The sequence below is a fragment of the Marmota monax genome, unplaced genomic scaffold, assembly GCF_021218885.2.
Source record: "Marmota monax isolate L192 unplaced genomic scaffold, Marmota_monax_Labrador192_F-V1.1 WCK01_AAM20220418_F8-fsc00011, whole genome shotgun sequence".
Classification (NCBI taxonomy): domain Eukaryota; kingdom Metazoa; phylum Chordata; class Mammalia; order Rodentia; family Sciuridae; genus Marmota; species Marmota monax.
The window spans coordinates 4614032-4630388 of record NW_026693082.1 but is presented as its reverse complement, the minus strand read 5'-3'; the positions used below and the strand labels follow the sequence as shown (position 1 = coordinate 4630388).

Genomic DNA, 16357 nt, shown 5'->3' with positions numbered 1-16357 from the left:
AATGCTTATGTACCTGTGATTAAGTTTAATTTATGATTTAGGCTCAGTAAGAGATTAACAACACTGGCTAATAATTAAGTAAAACAATTATAAGAATATAATGCGATACAAATTATTCAGCATTTGTTAATGGTTTATTTCTGGAATTTCTCATGTAATACTTTGGGATTGTGGTTGACCATGGGTAACTGTAACCACAGATAGCAAGACCATGGACCAGGGGAGAGAACTGGGTCTTCATCCTGAAGAGCCTGAGGCCAATGTTTGGATGTGATCTGGTTAACAGGGGCTTACACCCTGACCCTAACTTTGGCCTCTGGACAGGGCCCTCTTTTGCCCCCCCGTTGGCCCTTAGTTTGACTAGAAAGCAGGAACTACTTTGGAAAAAAAGGAGTAAGGGCCTTGTAATGAGAAACATTTTGCCCTGGGTATTTCCTGCCAGCCTGCGTAAACAGGATCTATTTGCTAAATATTGATTTGCCAGAGAGAAATCCTCATGAATGCGTGATTGCTTTTATTTTGTTTGATTCAACTAGAAATAATTGTATGAATAAATACAAAACTTCCCTTTCCTAATGATTACGTCTGGATCACAAGTTAGTTTACACTAGACGTTCTGCATTCTTTACCCTAGCCCTCTCTTGCAGTATGTGCTTTTCCTGGGGTTGAGGTGGGCTTTGCACAGTTTGGAGGGAAGCCAGGTCTTGGTGAGAAATACCGGCTTCCCTCCTCTCCTCGGTGGTAAATTGTGCACGGTAGCATATGGCGCCTTTGTTCCTGATGAGCGCATTTTGTTTTACTCACGTGTTTTGCTGTTTCCTCTGCCTAGTCTTCTAGGTTCCATGTTTCCCATGCCACGAGTTATCTACGCCATGGCTGAGGATGGACTGCTGTTTAAATTTTTGGCCAAAATCAATGATAGGACCAAAACCCCTATAATCGCCACACTGACATCAGGTGCCATTGCTGGTAAGCTCGGGAACTCACTTCACATGCTAGCGTCTTAATAATTGAGTTCTCACTCCCCAGGGAGGCTGGGAAGGCACCAATCAATCACACCTGTCTGAGAAATCTTCACTGGCCTTTTTAACTCTTGGGTTTTGCACTTTGAACTGGTTCATTGAAAGATAACTGCCCCTTCTTGGACAGAAGGCAGAGAGGCCAGAGGGCATGATGGAATTCCCAGACAGTGTGAGCTCTCCTTACCCTCTCCAAGGACAACCTTTGGCTTTCCCACCTTGAACGTGTCCCTCGGTAGACTTCAGCAGGCTGGCAACTAGCATGAGACAAGCCAAGTGAGACACTGGGTTATTCCTTGGAAATCCAATGTCTTTGAATCTTCACCCATAGATTCTCTGGAAAATGAGTGTCCCTAAAAGTTGGTGTTTAATACAACGTGCCACCAATTCCCTGGAGGATATTGAGAGTGTTACTGATGAAGCCTTTTGCTTCTAAGTTTATAAACAATGGCAGACCCAGAGGAGGGTTCTCTTATCAAATCAGGTCCATCTCTGAGAGGTCAGTTTTGACGGATGAAATCAGTGGAATAAGGAGCTCTCTGAACTGTGTCACGTTCCAGGGACCCCAGTGAAGGAAAGGGGAAGTGAGAGGTTGCTTTCATGCACTCTGCTCCATTAATGTGTTCGTAGTTTCCTTCTTTCTTGATTTTTTTCATGATTGCATGAGCACTGAGAGTCGGGTTCCATCCCATTGTACAGATGTACAAATGGAGGCCCAGAGAGATGGAGGGAAGATGCATACCCAGGAAGGGCAGAGGTGATCCTTGATTCCTGGTTTGTGTTTATGTTCAAAGCAGCCAGGCCACCTAGAGCTGTGGTTCTTTCTGATAAATCGGGACACATGACAGTCACACACCAGTCAGGATTGGTACCTCTGTGATTTGTGGAATGGCCACTGGCAAGACACTTGACCGTCTTCAATGCATGAATTATTTACTAAGTTATGTTACTTAGGCCCTAGCAGAGCATGCTTAGTTCTGTGGGTAGATAGATATAAAAGAAGAAAGCAATTTTTAAATTATTCAATGTTTTTTTTTTTTTTTTTTTAAATGTAATTTACACTCTTGCAAGTGATCCAGGTGGTCAGGTCAAAGGGGGCTATATATCAGAACATGACCAGTACATCTGAAGGACTAAGGAATTGGAAATAGTAATTTTTTTCAGTGTTTACATGTGAGTTGATCATACAAAAGACAAGCCTTAATTTCCTCCCCGTGCCAATAAAAGGAGATCAAACTGTAATCTGTTAAGTAGTTATAAAGCACATACCACTCACCAGGCCAGGGATTTGCTTTCTCTTCATTTGGCAAGAGTGATAAGTATTTGGTTTTCTGAAATCACCTCACATGGAAGAAATTTGTCTCGGGTTTCTCTATGAGTAGGAACGTAGGCATCTTTGGCATGCACAGTTGGATACTGTTCTAATTATCCAGAAGGCCTTCATTGCTCTTTAATCCTATTTTTTATCCTCAATTTAAATTTGTGTGGTGTGCAGTGATCTAGTGGGGCTCCAGAAATATTTGTGGAGAATAATGTTTTCATGTTTATGTTTTAACTTGTATTGATTACATGTGATCTGAAAATATCCCAAAGCAGGTCTTGCCAAGTTCCTTTTTAAAATGGGAAACTTGACATGGACCCTGACATAAATAGACACACATCTTGCAGAAATTATAAATTTTCAAAACCCACACTTTAAAAAAATTTTTTTTAATTTTATTTTGCAATGCTGGGGATCAAACCCAGGGCTTTGTGCATGCCAGGCGAGTGCTCTACCTCGGAGCTACAGGCCTAGTTCAAGCATGCACGTTCAATTCTTTTTGAGGCAGGGGGGGATATGATGACGGGGCTGATATCATTTGGAAAAAACTCTTCCAAGTTTCTCCCATGTGGAGCGATTTAACACGTGAAGAATAGCTCCACTTTCCCTACTCACCTGCCTGGTTAGGAGCCCCGCGAGGCTTCCCAGAGCACCAGACTGGCCTCTGCTGCCTCCTATCCTTGTTGCCATCGGCCAGTTTGGTGGTGTATATCTAGCACCCAGTGACCGTCACAGTGCTGGATGGAGGACAGATGAGTGGATGATAGATGGATAGAAGAATGATGGATGAGTGTTGGATGGACAGTGGATGGATGGGTGGATGACTGATTGGATGGATGAAGGGTGGATGGCAGGTGGATGGATAATTGATGGATGGATAGATGGATGGACTGACATGACTGTCTGTGAGTCAGTTGAGTGTAGAGGACTCAGTCACAGGAACCTACTTCAGATTCCAGCACTTCCGTTCACTAGCTGTGTAACCTTAGATAAGTCTCCTAAACCTTAAACTTCTGTTTCTCCATCTGTATGTAGGGATGGCTTGCGAAGTTTATCAATGGGGATCAAAAAGGATAAAAGTCCTCTTTATACAAATGTTAGTTATTACTATTAATTATGGCTACCATCTGTTGAAAACCGCGTCTATGTTTTAATCCTGAACATTGTCTTCCCTTGAAGCAGTATCTTTCCATGGAAAGGCTGGGATTGGGGCTGGGAGTAAAAGCAGTGCGCCTCGTGTGCCCTAGGCCACAGGTGGTGGGTGGTGGTCCCGGTGTTGACCTCTGCAGAGGACCATCTGTGGATCCTGATGTCTGTCTTCTCCCCAGCTGTGATGGCCTTTCTCTTTGACCTGAAGGACTTGGTGGACCTCATGTCCATTGGCACGCTCCTGGCGTACTCTCTGGTGGCAGCCTGTGTTTTAGTCTTACGGTACGTATGGCGTTTCTGGGCTCCATGACAAAGGTAGGTGCGTGTAGCCATTTAACATCCTAATAAAAGGCTTATGTGGATGGGCATGGTGGCACATGCCTATAATCCCAACGGCTCAGGAGGCTGAGGCAGGAGGATTGAGAGTTCAAAGCCAGCCTCAGCAACTTAGCCAGGCACCTAGCAACTCAGCAAGACCCTGTCTTAAAATAAAATATGAAAAAAAAATGTGTTGGGCTAGGGATATGGCTCAAGCGGTAACGCTCGCCTGGCATGCACGCGGCGCTGGGTTCGATCCTCAGCACTACAGAAAAATAAAATAAAGATGTTGTGTCCTCCAAAAACTGAAAAATAAGTATTAGAAAATTCTCTCTCTCTCTTTCTCTCCTAAAAAATATAAAATAAAATAAAAAATGTGGCATAACTTTTAGGTTGGTGACAGCTCCTTTGGAAGTTGCCAAGGACAGTGTATGGTGTGGCAGTTGGAAACACTTGAAAAGAGTCAGGGTGGCTCCAACCTTCCTGAATCATGTGCCCTCATTTTTTCTGGGTAGAAGTTAGGAAGATACAGATGGTTCTCAGCTCCACTGTTGGGTCTGGATCCTGGGATTAAGATTTTTGAAGGTTTAGGGTAATGACTAAAACTGTCCAAATTCTTGGGATAGAGGGGACTGGGCCCTGGCCCTGGAGGGCACTGGGAGGATCCAAGGAACTGTGTGATGCTCCTGGAGCCTGGTTGCACTGTGACTGGGAAAATGAATCCCCTTGCTTGGTGTGGGTGGCCTCGGTTGATTTTCAGGGACATGTTCCTGGGTCTGGCTCTTTCCATCTTGAGGACAGTCACAGTGAAGTGGCTCCTGGGCCCAAGATCAGGGCTTGGTGTTCTCACCCACCCCAGTACCTCCTCCCAAAGCACAGCTCTAGGCTTCAGTTTTCCTTTTACTGTGGGGAGACAGGGCTCCACCCCAGGGATGGCCCAAGGTGGCACTTGTCATGAGACCATATGCTCATGGAGACTCTAGTGTTGGTCACCCTGCAAGAACGTCCTCATTTCTTTTCAGGTATTTATACTTGTGAGGCCGTTGGTCCCATTTCTGATGTACTCAGCACCTAATTTACATAGGACCTGAGCTGAGCCTCAGTGGTGGCTTTGTAGAATCAGCTAAAACTATTCTACATGCCTTTTATTCCTTCCTTCCCTTGGCACAATGCTAGAATGTTCTCAAAGTTTCCTCCACTTTCTTAATTGACCAAGGTCATGTTACACAGGAGACTCTGTGCAAAAACAATTAACTATCTTTATTGCTCACTCTTAGAATTGATAATATGCAAAAGAATTTAAAAGGCATTCTGTTTTTCGAAGCTGTGGAAGAGAGTTGCACTTTGTTCATTTTGGGCAAAGATAAGGAACCACGTTTAAAATGGAAGCTTTTCTTGCAGGTAGCTCCTGTCCTGGAAATCATGCCTCAGGCTCGGTCCTTCACCCAGCTCTATAGAGTTATTTACTCCAAGGCTCTTGGAGTTTTAGAATAAATTGATCCAATTAGGTCACGCAAACAGAATTTCTCAAATCCATCAGCCTGCAGACAGGATTCTCTGGCTCTCTGCACCAAACAGGATTCTAGTGTTATTGCTTTCTATTTCTGTCCTTACTCTTAGCTCTCTGCAAACATGGTTTTGAGGGAAGTGGCCTAATATCTTAACATTCAAGGGTCCCTTCTTCACATTCGTAGAGAAACTCTTGGGACATTGACTGAGTTGCCTTACAGTGGAGGTCATATTCCCCCAAAACAGACATTGAGGGTGTTACCGAGAAGCTGGAAGAAGTACCCAGGTCTCTTCCCAGTCTCTATACCATTCTGACCCTCTCTGTCCTATTTCATGCCTTGTGTCTCGGGCAATTTATCTTTGAAGGCTTGCTGAGAACTTCAGTTGTGTGCTTCTTCCCTTAATGAAAGCAGATTACAGTGGTCATGCCCCATGCATCTCTTTCCAGATATCAGCCAGAACAGCCGAACCTGGTGTACCAGATGGCCAGAACCAGTGATGAGCTAGATCAAGTCGACCAGAATGAACTGGTGAGCACCAGTGATTCCCAGACAGGCTTTTTACCAGAAGCAGAGAAGTTTTCTTTGAAAGCTATACTGTCACCCAAAAACATGGAGCCTTCCAAGTTGTCTGGGCTAGTTGTGAACATTTCAGCCAGCCTCATAGGTAAGAGCTTGCCTCTTCCCTGTAAGGGGTGTGGGGACTTGCTTGTTGGCACTGTAGGGTTTCTTGTCAATGGGGATGGGGTGGGGGGGACGTTGCTGGAGAAGATGAATATCTGGTTTGCTAACAGACTGTGACATAAATTTTTCTGTCCAAATTGTAATTGATTCCACAGAAATGAAGTTCCCTCTGGACAGGTTTTTGGGGAGAATGGAGGGTACCTGTAGGAACTTGAGAACTGGTTGAGCTGTACCCCTCTTTTTTTTCTCTCCCTCTCAGCAATTCTTATCATCATATTGTGCCTGGTGGCCGTGCTTGGAAGAGAGGCTCTGGGCAATGGGGAGCTGTGGGCAATCTTTCTGGTCACGGGATCTATCCTCCTCTGTGCACTGGTCACGGGCATCATCTGGAGGCAGTCCGAAAGCAAAACCAAGCTCTCGTTCAAGGTGAGCACCTCAGCTTAATAGACCTGTGGGGAATCTCCTGGTAGATCTGAGACCTGGTCCTGCTGGGAGGCTGTTCCAGACCTTGGTGCTCCAGAGGTGCTCAGGCCAGCTGCCCTTGGGAAATGGGGCAGGGATCCTTAGGACACAGGGGGTGTCTGCTGAGTAAAGCCGTGACTCTCGGGTGATGGGGTGCACTTCGTCCACGGGGACTTACTGTAAATGTCTGTCTCAGTGGATTACATGTCATTTCCAAGCTTCTACATTTTTAGATTATACGAATCATAAAATAGTTTTGCCTTAGAGATGAAGTGGAGAATAATGAGAGGAAAATTAGAAAGAAGTTCACTTTGGCAATTAGTGGCTTGGAATCCAATTCCACCTACTGGGATTTGCCGGTGGGCGTGTCCGTGTGAACTGGAGGTGTGGGGATGTGCATTGCAGTCGCCACCCTCTGTGATCTGACACCGCCTTTTGTCTCTGCAGGTCCCCTTCTTGCCGGTGCTTCCTGTCCTGAGCATTTTTGTGAATATCTATCTCATGATGCAGCTGGACCAGGGCACGTGGGTCCGGTTTGCTGTGTGGATGCTCATAGGTATGTTAGGTCAGGGGTTTTTCCACCTTCTCCTGGGGCCTCCCCCTGCCCTCAGGCCTATGAGGGCTGCTCATTTGTCTTGCCTGCTATTTGGCTGGGAGGTTAATGTCACAGACCCTCCTTCGTTCCAGATTTCATAACACAAGGAAACACGTCATCAACTGTTTTTTCTAAAACAATGTTAGGCCCCCCTGGTAGGTTGTGGGTTCTCCCCTCCCTTTTAGATACTTTTCAAGGTAAGAGTCTATTGCCCAAGCTGGTTACCTTGTTAGGCTGGGGCTGGATGTTACTAAGTACCAGGCTCGGAGTATTGGTGATAAGATACCTGTTACTCCATTCGGAAGAATCTGGATTGGGCCCTCTGCAGCCTGACCCGCACCGGGTCTGTGTGGGACTGTAGACCCTGGCAGGCATGGGATCACCGACTGATGATAGTGTCTTCCTCACAGAAGGACAGCACTTCAGAGCCCGGGGAAGGTACTTCCAGGGCCGGGAGGCTCTTGACAGGACTCATTCTCTTTTTCCTGACATGTGACGACCAGGGGTGCCTGGTCTGGGTGTCAGTGAACCCTCTCTAGGGCTGTGTCCCAGTCCCTGTGGGCCTCTGACCCCTGGTCCTGGAGGGGCTCTACCTGGGTCTCTCCTCTCAGTGTCTGAGTCCTCACACTGATGCCCAGGAGCCCCTCCTTGACCTTTGCCCTGAGGGCTGTGTCCTTGACAAGACTGTCAGCCCTGGGTTCAGGTGCTATAGCAAGATGGCTGCTACCTCTTGGTGTCCCAGGGTCCCCAGCGGCACTTTTTCTCAAGGACATATACTCCTCTTTAGGTGAAGGGACAGGTCCTCCTCTGCAGTCTCGCCTGTGAGATTAGACTCTATAGCACTCGTTAAAACAGCTGCTTTTTGCCCACTGTGGCCACTTGCTGGTGGTGGTGAGGAGCGCCTCTTCCTACCACCCCCGTAGAAGTCCCTGTGAGGTCGTTTCCTGAGCTTCTTCCCATGTGTCAACCGCAAAAGGTGGCCCTGGGGCCGCTGGCCAGTCCCTGGGCAAGGGGTTAGAAGCCTAGGCTGCAGGCCCCACTAACACCTTTGGAGTCACGGATGCTGGCTTTTCAGGTTGAGTAGGTTCCCTCACCTGCAGTGGGACTAGGCAGAAAGCCAAGAACCTGCCCCAAATCCCACCTTCGTCAGGAGCAGTAGGGGTTAAGCTGGGGCCCTGAGGCTCCAGCCCCCAGCTGCTCAGGAAGGGGCAGTGTGAGGACGTCTGGAAGGATGTGGGTAGCTTTGCATAGGAGAAGTAAGTCGATGACCTTGGCTGACCTTATATACGTGCCCAGTTTGTGCAGATGGAGAAGTCCGCGCCCCGGCGGCCCTCTGCACCTGAGCCCCCGCGTGTGCTGGGTAGCCCCGCCCACCCTGCTCACGCCTCTGCTCTGCTTTTGGCCCACAGGCTTCGTCATCTACTTCGGCTATGGGCTGTGGCACAGCGAGGAGGCGTCCCTGGGCACTGACCAGGCAAAGACTCCCGACGGCAATTTGAACCAGTGCAAGTGACATGCAGCCTCGCTGGCCAGAGCTGTGGCAGCCCCGAGGGATGTCTGCAGAGGACTGGGCAGCACCTCACTCTCCAGCAGTATAATAGGAACCACCCTCGTCCTCGACACCCCCAGTGCCACCAAAGGTGCAACTAACCGTATTGCAGCCGCAGCCAGCGCCTGAGGCCCCGGCCTCCTCCAGACAGCTCCCTGGCCAGGGCCACCTGGCTGTGGCTGGCCATATATCTCCTTACTTCCCTCTGAACAAAGGAAACAGCCCCTCTCCTCGCCAGCCGGCTGTGCTGCTGTGGCCCCCAGCAGAGGGGAGGTCACCTGGTCTCCCTCCCTGGGGACTGCTCTGGTATTGCAAGCATACATACTCCAGACCTCTAGTAGCCATTTCCCCCCTCAGCCCCAAACAGCCGGCCATAGATGCAAGATGAGTACCACAAAACAGTGTGTCCCCAGCAGTGCCACCCCAGAGCCGAGTGACAGCAATTCACTAGAAGAATAACAGGGCTGTTAGACTTCCCTTGCTCGTGCCCTCTGAGCAGGTTGGCTCTGACACCGTCACAGACCCAGCCCACCGCGGGGGAGCAGGACCGAGGGCAGGCGGTTCATCCTAGGCACCGAAGATGAGAGGCTTCTGGTGCGAACAAAGGCCTTGAGGTCAGGGGAGGGCTGGCTGTCTCGTGCATGCCCATAGACCAGGGGACCTTCTCCAGTCCCGTTCCTGGAGGTCAGGAAGAGTTCCTGCTGCTCTGGTGTCTGTCGCTGCTGGCCATGTGTCCTGAGTAACTAGAACACTGTGTTTGTGTAGGACTGGCCCCAGAAGAGTTTCACACTCTGGGGTCTTTTCCATTCACTAAGTCTTGCCCTCTGGTGGCTTGCGCACCAGTCTTTTGGATCTTATAAGGTTCTCAAAACAGGTGGCAGCTCGGTGTGCGGTTGTGACACTTCTGCCCCCTGACATGGTCTGTTTGGCTTCTGATGTATAAGGAAATTGAATCCTCCTGTTAGTTGTGAATCACTCCACCAGATTAAGTTGGGGCTTAACATTAACTTGGAAAATGGCCAAACAATGACTGTGAGCCGCTGGCCTGTGGGTCGGGGTGTGTGGTCCACAAGGAGGCAACTTGGAGTCCTGTTGCTCTTGTGTATCTGTGGTCCAGATGCTGCGGCTTTCCATGCCATTGAGGTCCAGCGGAGACCTCAGTGTCCTTCTGTGACTCCTGTCTATACCCTGCACTCTGTCCCCTCCTTCTGTAGCTGGGGTGGGACCCAGGACCAACACCGTTTCACACACTCCTTGTAGATGGAAGCCCAGGGAAGGGGAATGCTGATGGAGCCTCACGTCCATTTAAAGTACCACCGGAGCCCACAGGGAGGGTGAGAGCGAGCCGCATTTTAGACACCACAGAGAAGTAGCTGCTGCTTTTAAAGCTTAGATTCCTGTTTCTTTCCTGCCTGGCCATTGATGCAAATCGGGTGGGAAGAAACTTGATTGACTGATGGCTCTTGTCTTTTCCCCTTTGTTCCAGGAGGTTCTTAGAGAGACGTAAGCGTTAGTGAAACTAGCCTGGGGCTGTGGCTCAGTGGCGGAGCTCTTGCCTAGCATGTGCGAGGCCCTGGGTTTGATCCCCAGCACCACAAAATAAAAATAAAGCAGCTAAAAGACCAGGTCAGCCAATGGAGGGTGGCCCATGGCCAAGAGCTAGGTAATTATGCCCAGTTCTGATCACTTGCTGGAAGCTTTATTCCAAGTTGCATCTGTGAATGTCCCAGAGGGAGTATCCTAAGACCCCAAGGGTTGGGTTTCCAAAGAAAGGTATTTAAATTTATGTAGATTGGTGCTGTAAAATATTTTCATAAACATTAACTTATTTTGTTGGGGGTTTTAGTTGTCTGTTGTCTTCTTATGACCTATTAGGTTTGTTTGCCTGATTTTTTTTTTCCTGTTATTTTTTCTGTATAGGCAAAGAGAACTTGGAGGAAGGAGGGTGAGCAATGAGGTGGGAGGGAGAGAGCATTCTGTTTCTTTAACTTCCTTTCTGGCTGAAATCTTTGTGCAAGCAGCGCTTGATGGTCTGTTTACAAGTTGATGTGTCGGCCTGTATCGTCATCAATCTGCACGGTGGGAAGGGGTGTTTGGGGGTTTGACCACAGTCAGACAGTCTCCCATCACGGGAACATGCTGACAGCCACAGATCTGCCCTCCGTTCCTCAGTCAAATGCTTACTGTGCAACACAGAAGCTCACAGGGGTCGGGGGTGGGGGATATGGTGCCCCTGTACCCTCCCTTGTTAGAGGAAAAACTTCTTCAGAAAGCACACATAAGGTGACTTGCATGAAGAGTTCATTGCTTTTATTAAAGATTGTGTGCATTTGTCAGGGGGCTTTTCTGTGTAATAGGGGCAGTGATACATGGAATGGTATTTGGGGTGGAGCCTCTCAATTTTAATAAGCCTTTTCTTACCACATCCCTCATTCCTTCCCCGGAAATAAAAACACACAGGCAAAAAAAAAAAAGAAAAGAAAAGAAAAAAAGAAAGAATAGTTTCACATCTCTTAACCCCTTGTGCAAATAAGAATATCATTCTCAGTTTCAGGACTTGGGTGGTATTTTCCTACGTAGTCAGGATGTGCAAACCTTCTGAAGATGCACACATCCTGTGGAATGCCCTGTCTTCTCTTGTTGTGCACCGGGCCCAGATACTCAGATTAGAAAGACTCATTTTCAATGAGTAAGCACCCTTTCTCTCGCCAGGCTCAAATTTCTCTTTGCCAGGCTCAGATTTAGGAAGAAGCCAATAGTAGGAACCCCCAGGAGCTCTGCTGAAGAATAGGGGTGATGAATGTCTCCTGAGCAGCAGCGGGGGACCCCAGTGACGGGCTGGGACGAGAGCTGCCTTCTGGGTGGCACTCCCATCATCCCCGTCCACGCCTCAGGTGGACTTTTGTGCATTGGACACATGGTTTCAATCCAAGAGGGAAAACTGTATACTCCTCTTTCCTGGGCCATCTCAGAAAACTGTTAAATTCATACTGTTTTCAGAATTGTTCAAATCTTCCCCCATTTGGCAAACAAACAAACAAACAAAAAACTCCATTGAATCCCTTATCTCTGTCTGGCAATCAGCCACCTAGTTCCAAGTGCTGAGGCAGTGTTTAGCCCCACATGTCACTCCCCTGCCTGTGGCCGGAAGTGACTGCAGGACGAGGGGTCTCTGGGATTCCACACCCATCCTTCCTGACCAAGGCCTTGGAGCGCCCCCTCCTGCACCTTTGGTGTGGCCGCGTGCACATCTGGAGGAGACCCAGGGCCGCCCTGCACTTTGGGGTGCTTCATGCAGGATGCTGGGAGACTTGTGAGGGGCCTGCTCCCCGCTCCCCGCTGACACCGAGCAGGCATTCTGAATTAGCTGTAGGCTCTTCCCAGCACGGTGAGCCTTGGACAGCTGTGAGTACTGGACAGGAGGCTGGGTTCCATGTGTGGACATGCCCTGCACAGACCCCACCCAGCCTTTCTTACGCGTTGCTGGACATACTGGGCTCACTGCAGGAGCGTTCCTGGCTCCCCGCTGGGACCCTCCTTTTTTATTTGAATGTGCCCTGTTCACTGACACTTTTTTCTCGCTAATAGGAGCTGACGGTTAAGTTCCGTTGGCACCCAAGTGCCAGGGCGCCTGTCCTCGGTGTTGATGGACGGGTGGAGGAGTGTGTCCAGGTCCACCCTCTAGTGGGTTCCTGTGCTCCCAGGACGGGAATTACTTGGGCAGAGGATGTGTGATGCATGTGCAAAACTTACGGAGTTCAAGTTCAGACGGAACTGAGTATATGTTGTGTATAATTGTGTAAAATTCAAACCCTGTCTGTTTGCCATGGTCATGAGTATTCTATGTGAGGCTCCCAGGGGAGAAGTACATTTGTCAGACTTTTGAGGGATCATGAAATGCTTCATTGATGCGGTGGTGCCAGATGCTACACTCCAAGTGACATTGTGGTTATGGTGCCTAATGGATTCTCAAGGCAAAAATAAGTCACCCGGCTTTCATCTTTGTCCCTCTTAATCCAGAGCCTTTTGGTGCCCATTGCTTCATTGAACCACAGGCTCTCTTCCCAGAGGGACCTGGTGAGACCAAGGCGCTCTAGGCACAGTTCCCAAGGAGCCCTCCAGGATCGTCCTGTTAACAGTTGAACTGCCAGCCGGCCAGAAACCCACGTGAGACAGAGACCTTGTCCAAGAGGATGTTCTCAGGGGATAATGTGTCCAGCAGGGTCAGGAAGCAGGGGTGGGGAGATGCATTCAGACTTTGTTAATTGATTAACAAGGTATATGGTTTCATGTTTCTCGATGACAAACTTTTTCAGTTTGGGGACTTATTTTCCCATTTGAGAAGTTATAATATATATTTAAGATATGTTTCCTGCTTCCGTTGTGCCTTTCAGCTTCAGTGGGTTTAAGGATCACAAAAGGGTCATGATACTAATGAGGGTTGGTTTATTATCAAACCTGAATAGCTGTGGTTTCTCCAGGAAGTTTTTTTCTTCTACTGAATATGGAGCCATTACAAAAGAGTTGTGTGTTTTTTATTATGTAAATTGTATGATATTTTTTTGCTCGTTTGATGTTCTATTTTTCTAATAGTTTTCTTATAGTTTCTTATAATGGTGATACTAGATTTAGATTCTGATGCGAACTGCAAATCAGGTTGGTCTCTGCTGGGCCCCTCCTGTTTTCTTATTATATTTTATTTTATTTTAAGGACAAGCGCAGGTGTCATCCATCACCTTTAAAAAAAATGTGAAACTGCTCTGTTTCTCTTTTTGCTGACTACACTGTACATTGACAACTTCCTACCATACTTTATGTTGTAAAATCAAACTATTCTGTGGTACATTATCTCATGCTTCTGCAAAATCTAATAAATTCTGTCTGTGGCTTCCGTGTATACTGTGTGATCTCAAGACTTCTAGCGGCTTTTGCCTGGCTTCCTCCCAAGCGCGCCCCACTGTGGAAAGTTACAGATCTCAGCTCCTTCAGCGTCTTCCTGCTTTCCCATAGCCAATGGTTTTAATCATATGGCCTCGTTTTCTTGTAGCCAGTGGGGGAATCCTTATCCCGACCACTTGAGCCTCAGCCAGGGAATCCCTCAGACCCACATTTGTGAGTGTCTTCTTTCTGCCTCGTCTCCAAACCTGCTTGGCTTTGGGGTTCCAGAGGTCACCAGCCATTGGACAAATACTGAAGGACATGGGACTCAGCAAGAGCCCTTCCACTGACACCTTGGCTGACATGCTCACTATTTTGTTAGGGGGATTGGGGTGCAGGCAGGGCATAAAGGAGCTGGGGGCAGATTTGTAGCTATTCTAATGATTGATATCCCACTCCTCCAGCTCCCTGGAGAAAGGACACATTGTTTTTGCACAGAAGGCAAATTCAGCCATGTGGGTCTTAATTCCCAGACATTGAGTGCAGTGATTCATACTGGAAGACCGGTTGCCTGGAAGATAAGGTTTAACCTTTGCGCTTGCTCAGCTGATGGATAGCACTGGAAGCAGGCATGCAGGGGGCTGGACAGGAAAGGACAGCAAACTGCTCTTTCTGGTGCCCATCGTGTTTACAATCAGGACGGTGTGATGCAAATCCGTGCCAGGGCACTACACACACATTTTGGGTTCCTTGGCCACACAGGGAATCAGACCCAAGCTTGGGCAGTGTGAAAACAAGGATGTGCATGTGTCTCAGGAACACAGGGTAGCTTCCACCCCCGGTGTGATTACTGTTAGACACAACTTAAAGGAAGGAGAGAACCAACAGGCAGCCCTGGTCTTACAAAGTGCGCTGTCTTAGCAAAGCAGCCCAGAGTGCTCAATGCATCCTGGAATTGGGAAATGGGCACAGGCTCCGGGCACACCTTGTTCCTGGATGTCTGTGTCTAGTAAGAAGGCAAGCGCTGGACCCTGGTTCCTGCAGCGCCACACTGCCACCTAGTGGTTGCTGCTGGGTGCTGCAAGGCAGCCTGGAAAGATGCTTCAGTTTTTCAGCAATTTCTTAGACTAGGGCTCCATAAGACCCTGTGCAGCCATTCCAGTCTGCAGTACCAAGGGAACTTCACCTAGGCAAACCTTTCCTCATGTAGTTCGATTGTGAGATGCTTCTGGTGAATCAAAAGCTGTCCCCCAAATGAGCTCAGCATTCCAGGTAACCAAGGAATCCTATGGAACTCTAGCCCAGGGAACTCCCCTAGCCTTTCAGACCCTTCAGTCCCCCCAGATCTGGGCAGAATCTGGGGCTGCAAAGGGGAGGATTGGAACCAACTGTAGATAAGCATGTCTGCCCCCGCAAAGGGATTTGTTTAGTTTTACAAGCCATACATATAGCTGTAAAAAAATACAATGTGAAAAAAAAATCTTCAGAATAAAACAGTGTCTTTGCTACTGGAAAGAACAGCCCCAGCAAACTCCTTGGCCTCTCAGCAAGGCCAAACCCCTAATCCCAGAGGACTGAGGATGAGTAGGGAAGTGGGCAGGAACCATGCTGCGGGGTAGGGGGCAACTGCCAGCAATGCTTTTAAACTCTGCACAATAAGAGTGTGTTCTTCCACTAGCACGGTGGGGGAGGTGGGAAACTAAAGACTGCTCCCTGATACATTCATTTGGGTGCAGAAAAATAAGCAGTCACTAGGCAGAGACAGCAGCTGTGTTACAGGACTTGCTCAGGTGTCTGTGTGATACATGCCCAAGAGGAAGAAGGGGGTCACACACACAGGTGTTCAGAGATACAGAGCATTCCTACCCCACTGGAAACACTTCCAGACAGTGAGGAAGCAAATGGATGGCATCTCCATGCTGAGATGGGAATGACAGAACTTGGCATTCAGAAGCCCCAGGTGTCTATCACTGTTTTGTTTTTATGAGGTCTGGGTCAAGAGGTTTCAGAGAAGCAAACTGGCTTTTTAAAAGATATTTGGCAAATGCAATTTAAGTGAATTAATTCTTCCTGTCTTAACAACCAGAATGGCTTGCCACTATTCAGTGATGGTGGTGCTGTGATGGTAATGGTGGTAATGGTGGTGTGGTGGTAGCCATGGTGATAGTGGTAGTGCTGCTGATGGTGGTGGTGGTGGTGATGGTGGTGCTGGTGATGATGGTATGGTGGATAGTGGTGATGGTGGTGGTGCTGTTGGTGATGTTGATGGTGGTGATGGTGTTGGTGGTGCTAGTGGTGGTGGTGCTGTTTGGTGATGGATAGTGGTCATGGTGGTAGTGGTATGTGTGAGTGTGTGTGTGTGTGTGTTTAAATAAATGATGCAGACTCAGGAGCAAGCAGGATCCTCACCTTCTGGTCACCATGAATGAGAGGACAAGTCATTCAATGTTTGATGCCCATGCACTGATGAAGCACCAGCTTTGCAGATGACCTTCAACTGTGCCTGCAGATGGGAAGCCATTCGACTCCTGGGTTCCTCCTGCATTTAACTCCTCCCTAGCAGCTCTGAGATGATACAAGACTCTAATATAGGATAGCCAAACTCTCCCAGGCTTCTTGGTACAAGGAAGGTGACAAATATTGGGTTGATTTCAGGGGTCTCCTCTGCCTGCTCTACATCAGCCACAGGAGGGGATAGTGTTTTCTCTGCAGACAGGACAGAGTCCGTGCTAATCTCATTTCCTGCCCATGCCAAGGATGAGTCACCACTTGGCTCCTTTGTTAAGTGGAGTTGCTGACATCTGCTTCATTTACTGCACAGGGATGGGGCAAGGACAATGGTAGGCAGCTACTGTAAAAGTGTGAGGCACCCAA

General features: G+C 48.3%; 1 protein-coding gene across 3 annotated transcripts in view; it reads left to right on the top strand.

The window, feature by feature from the left end:
- Nucleotides 1-13502, top strand: part of Slc7a1 (solute carrier family 7 member 1) — a 75211-nt gene extending 61709 nt beyond the window's left edge. For all 3 annotated transcript variants that reach the window (XM_046454155.2, XM_046454154.2, XM_046454153.2), the window contains exons 8-13: nt 830-969; nt 3669-3771; nt 5765-5982; nt 6259-6425; nt 6909-7017; nt 8466-13502. In XM_046454155.2, the coding sequence (XP_046310111.1) occupies nt 830-969; nt 3669-3771; nt 5765-5982; nt 6259-6425; nt 6909-7017; nt 8466-8569 (841 nt within the window). In that variant the 3' untranslated portion in view covers nt 8570-13502. The remainder of the gene's footprint in view (nt 1-829; nt 970-3668; nt 3772-5764; nt 5983-6258; nt 6426-6908; nt 7018-8465) is intronic.
- The last annotated feature ends 2855 nt before the right edge of the window (nt 13503-16357 follow it).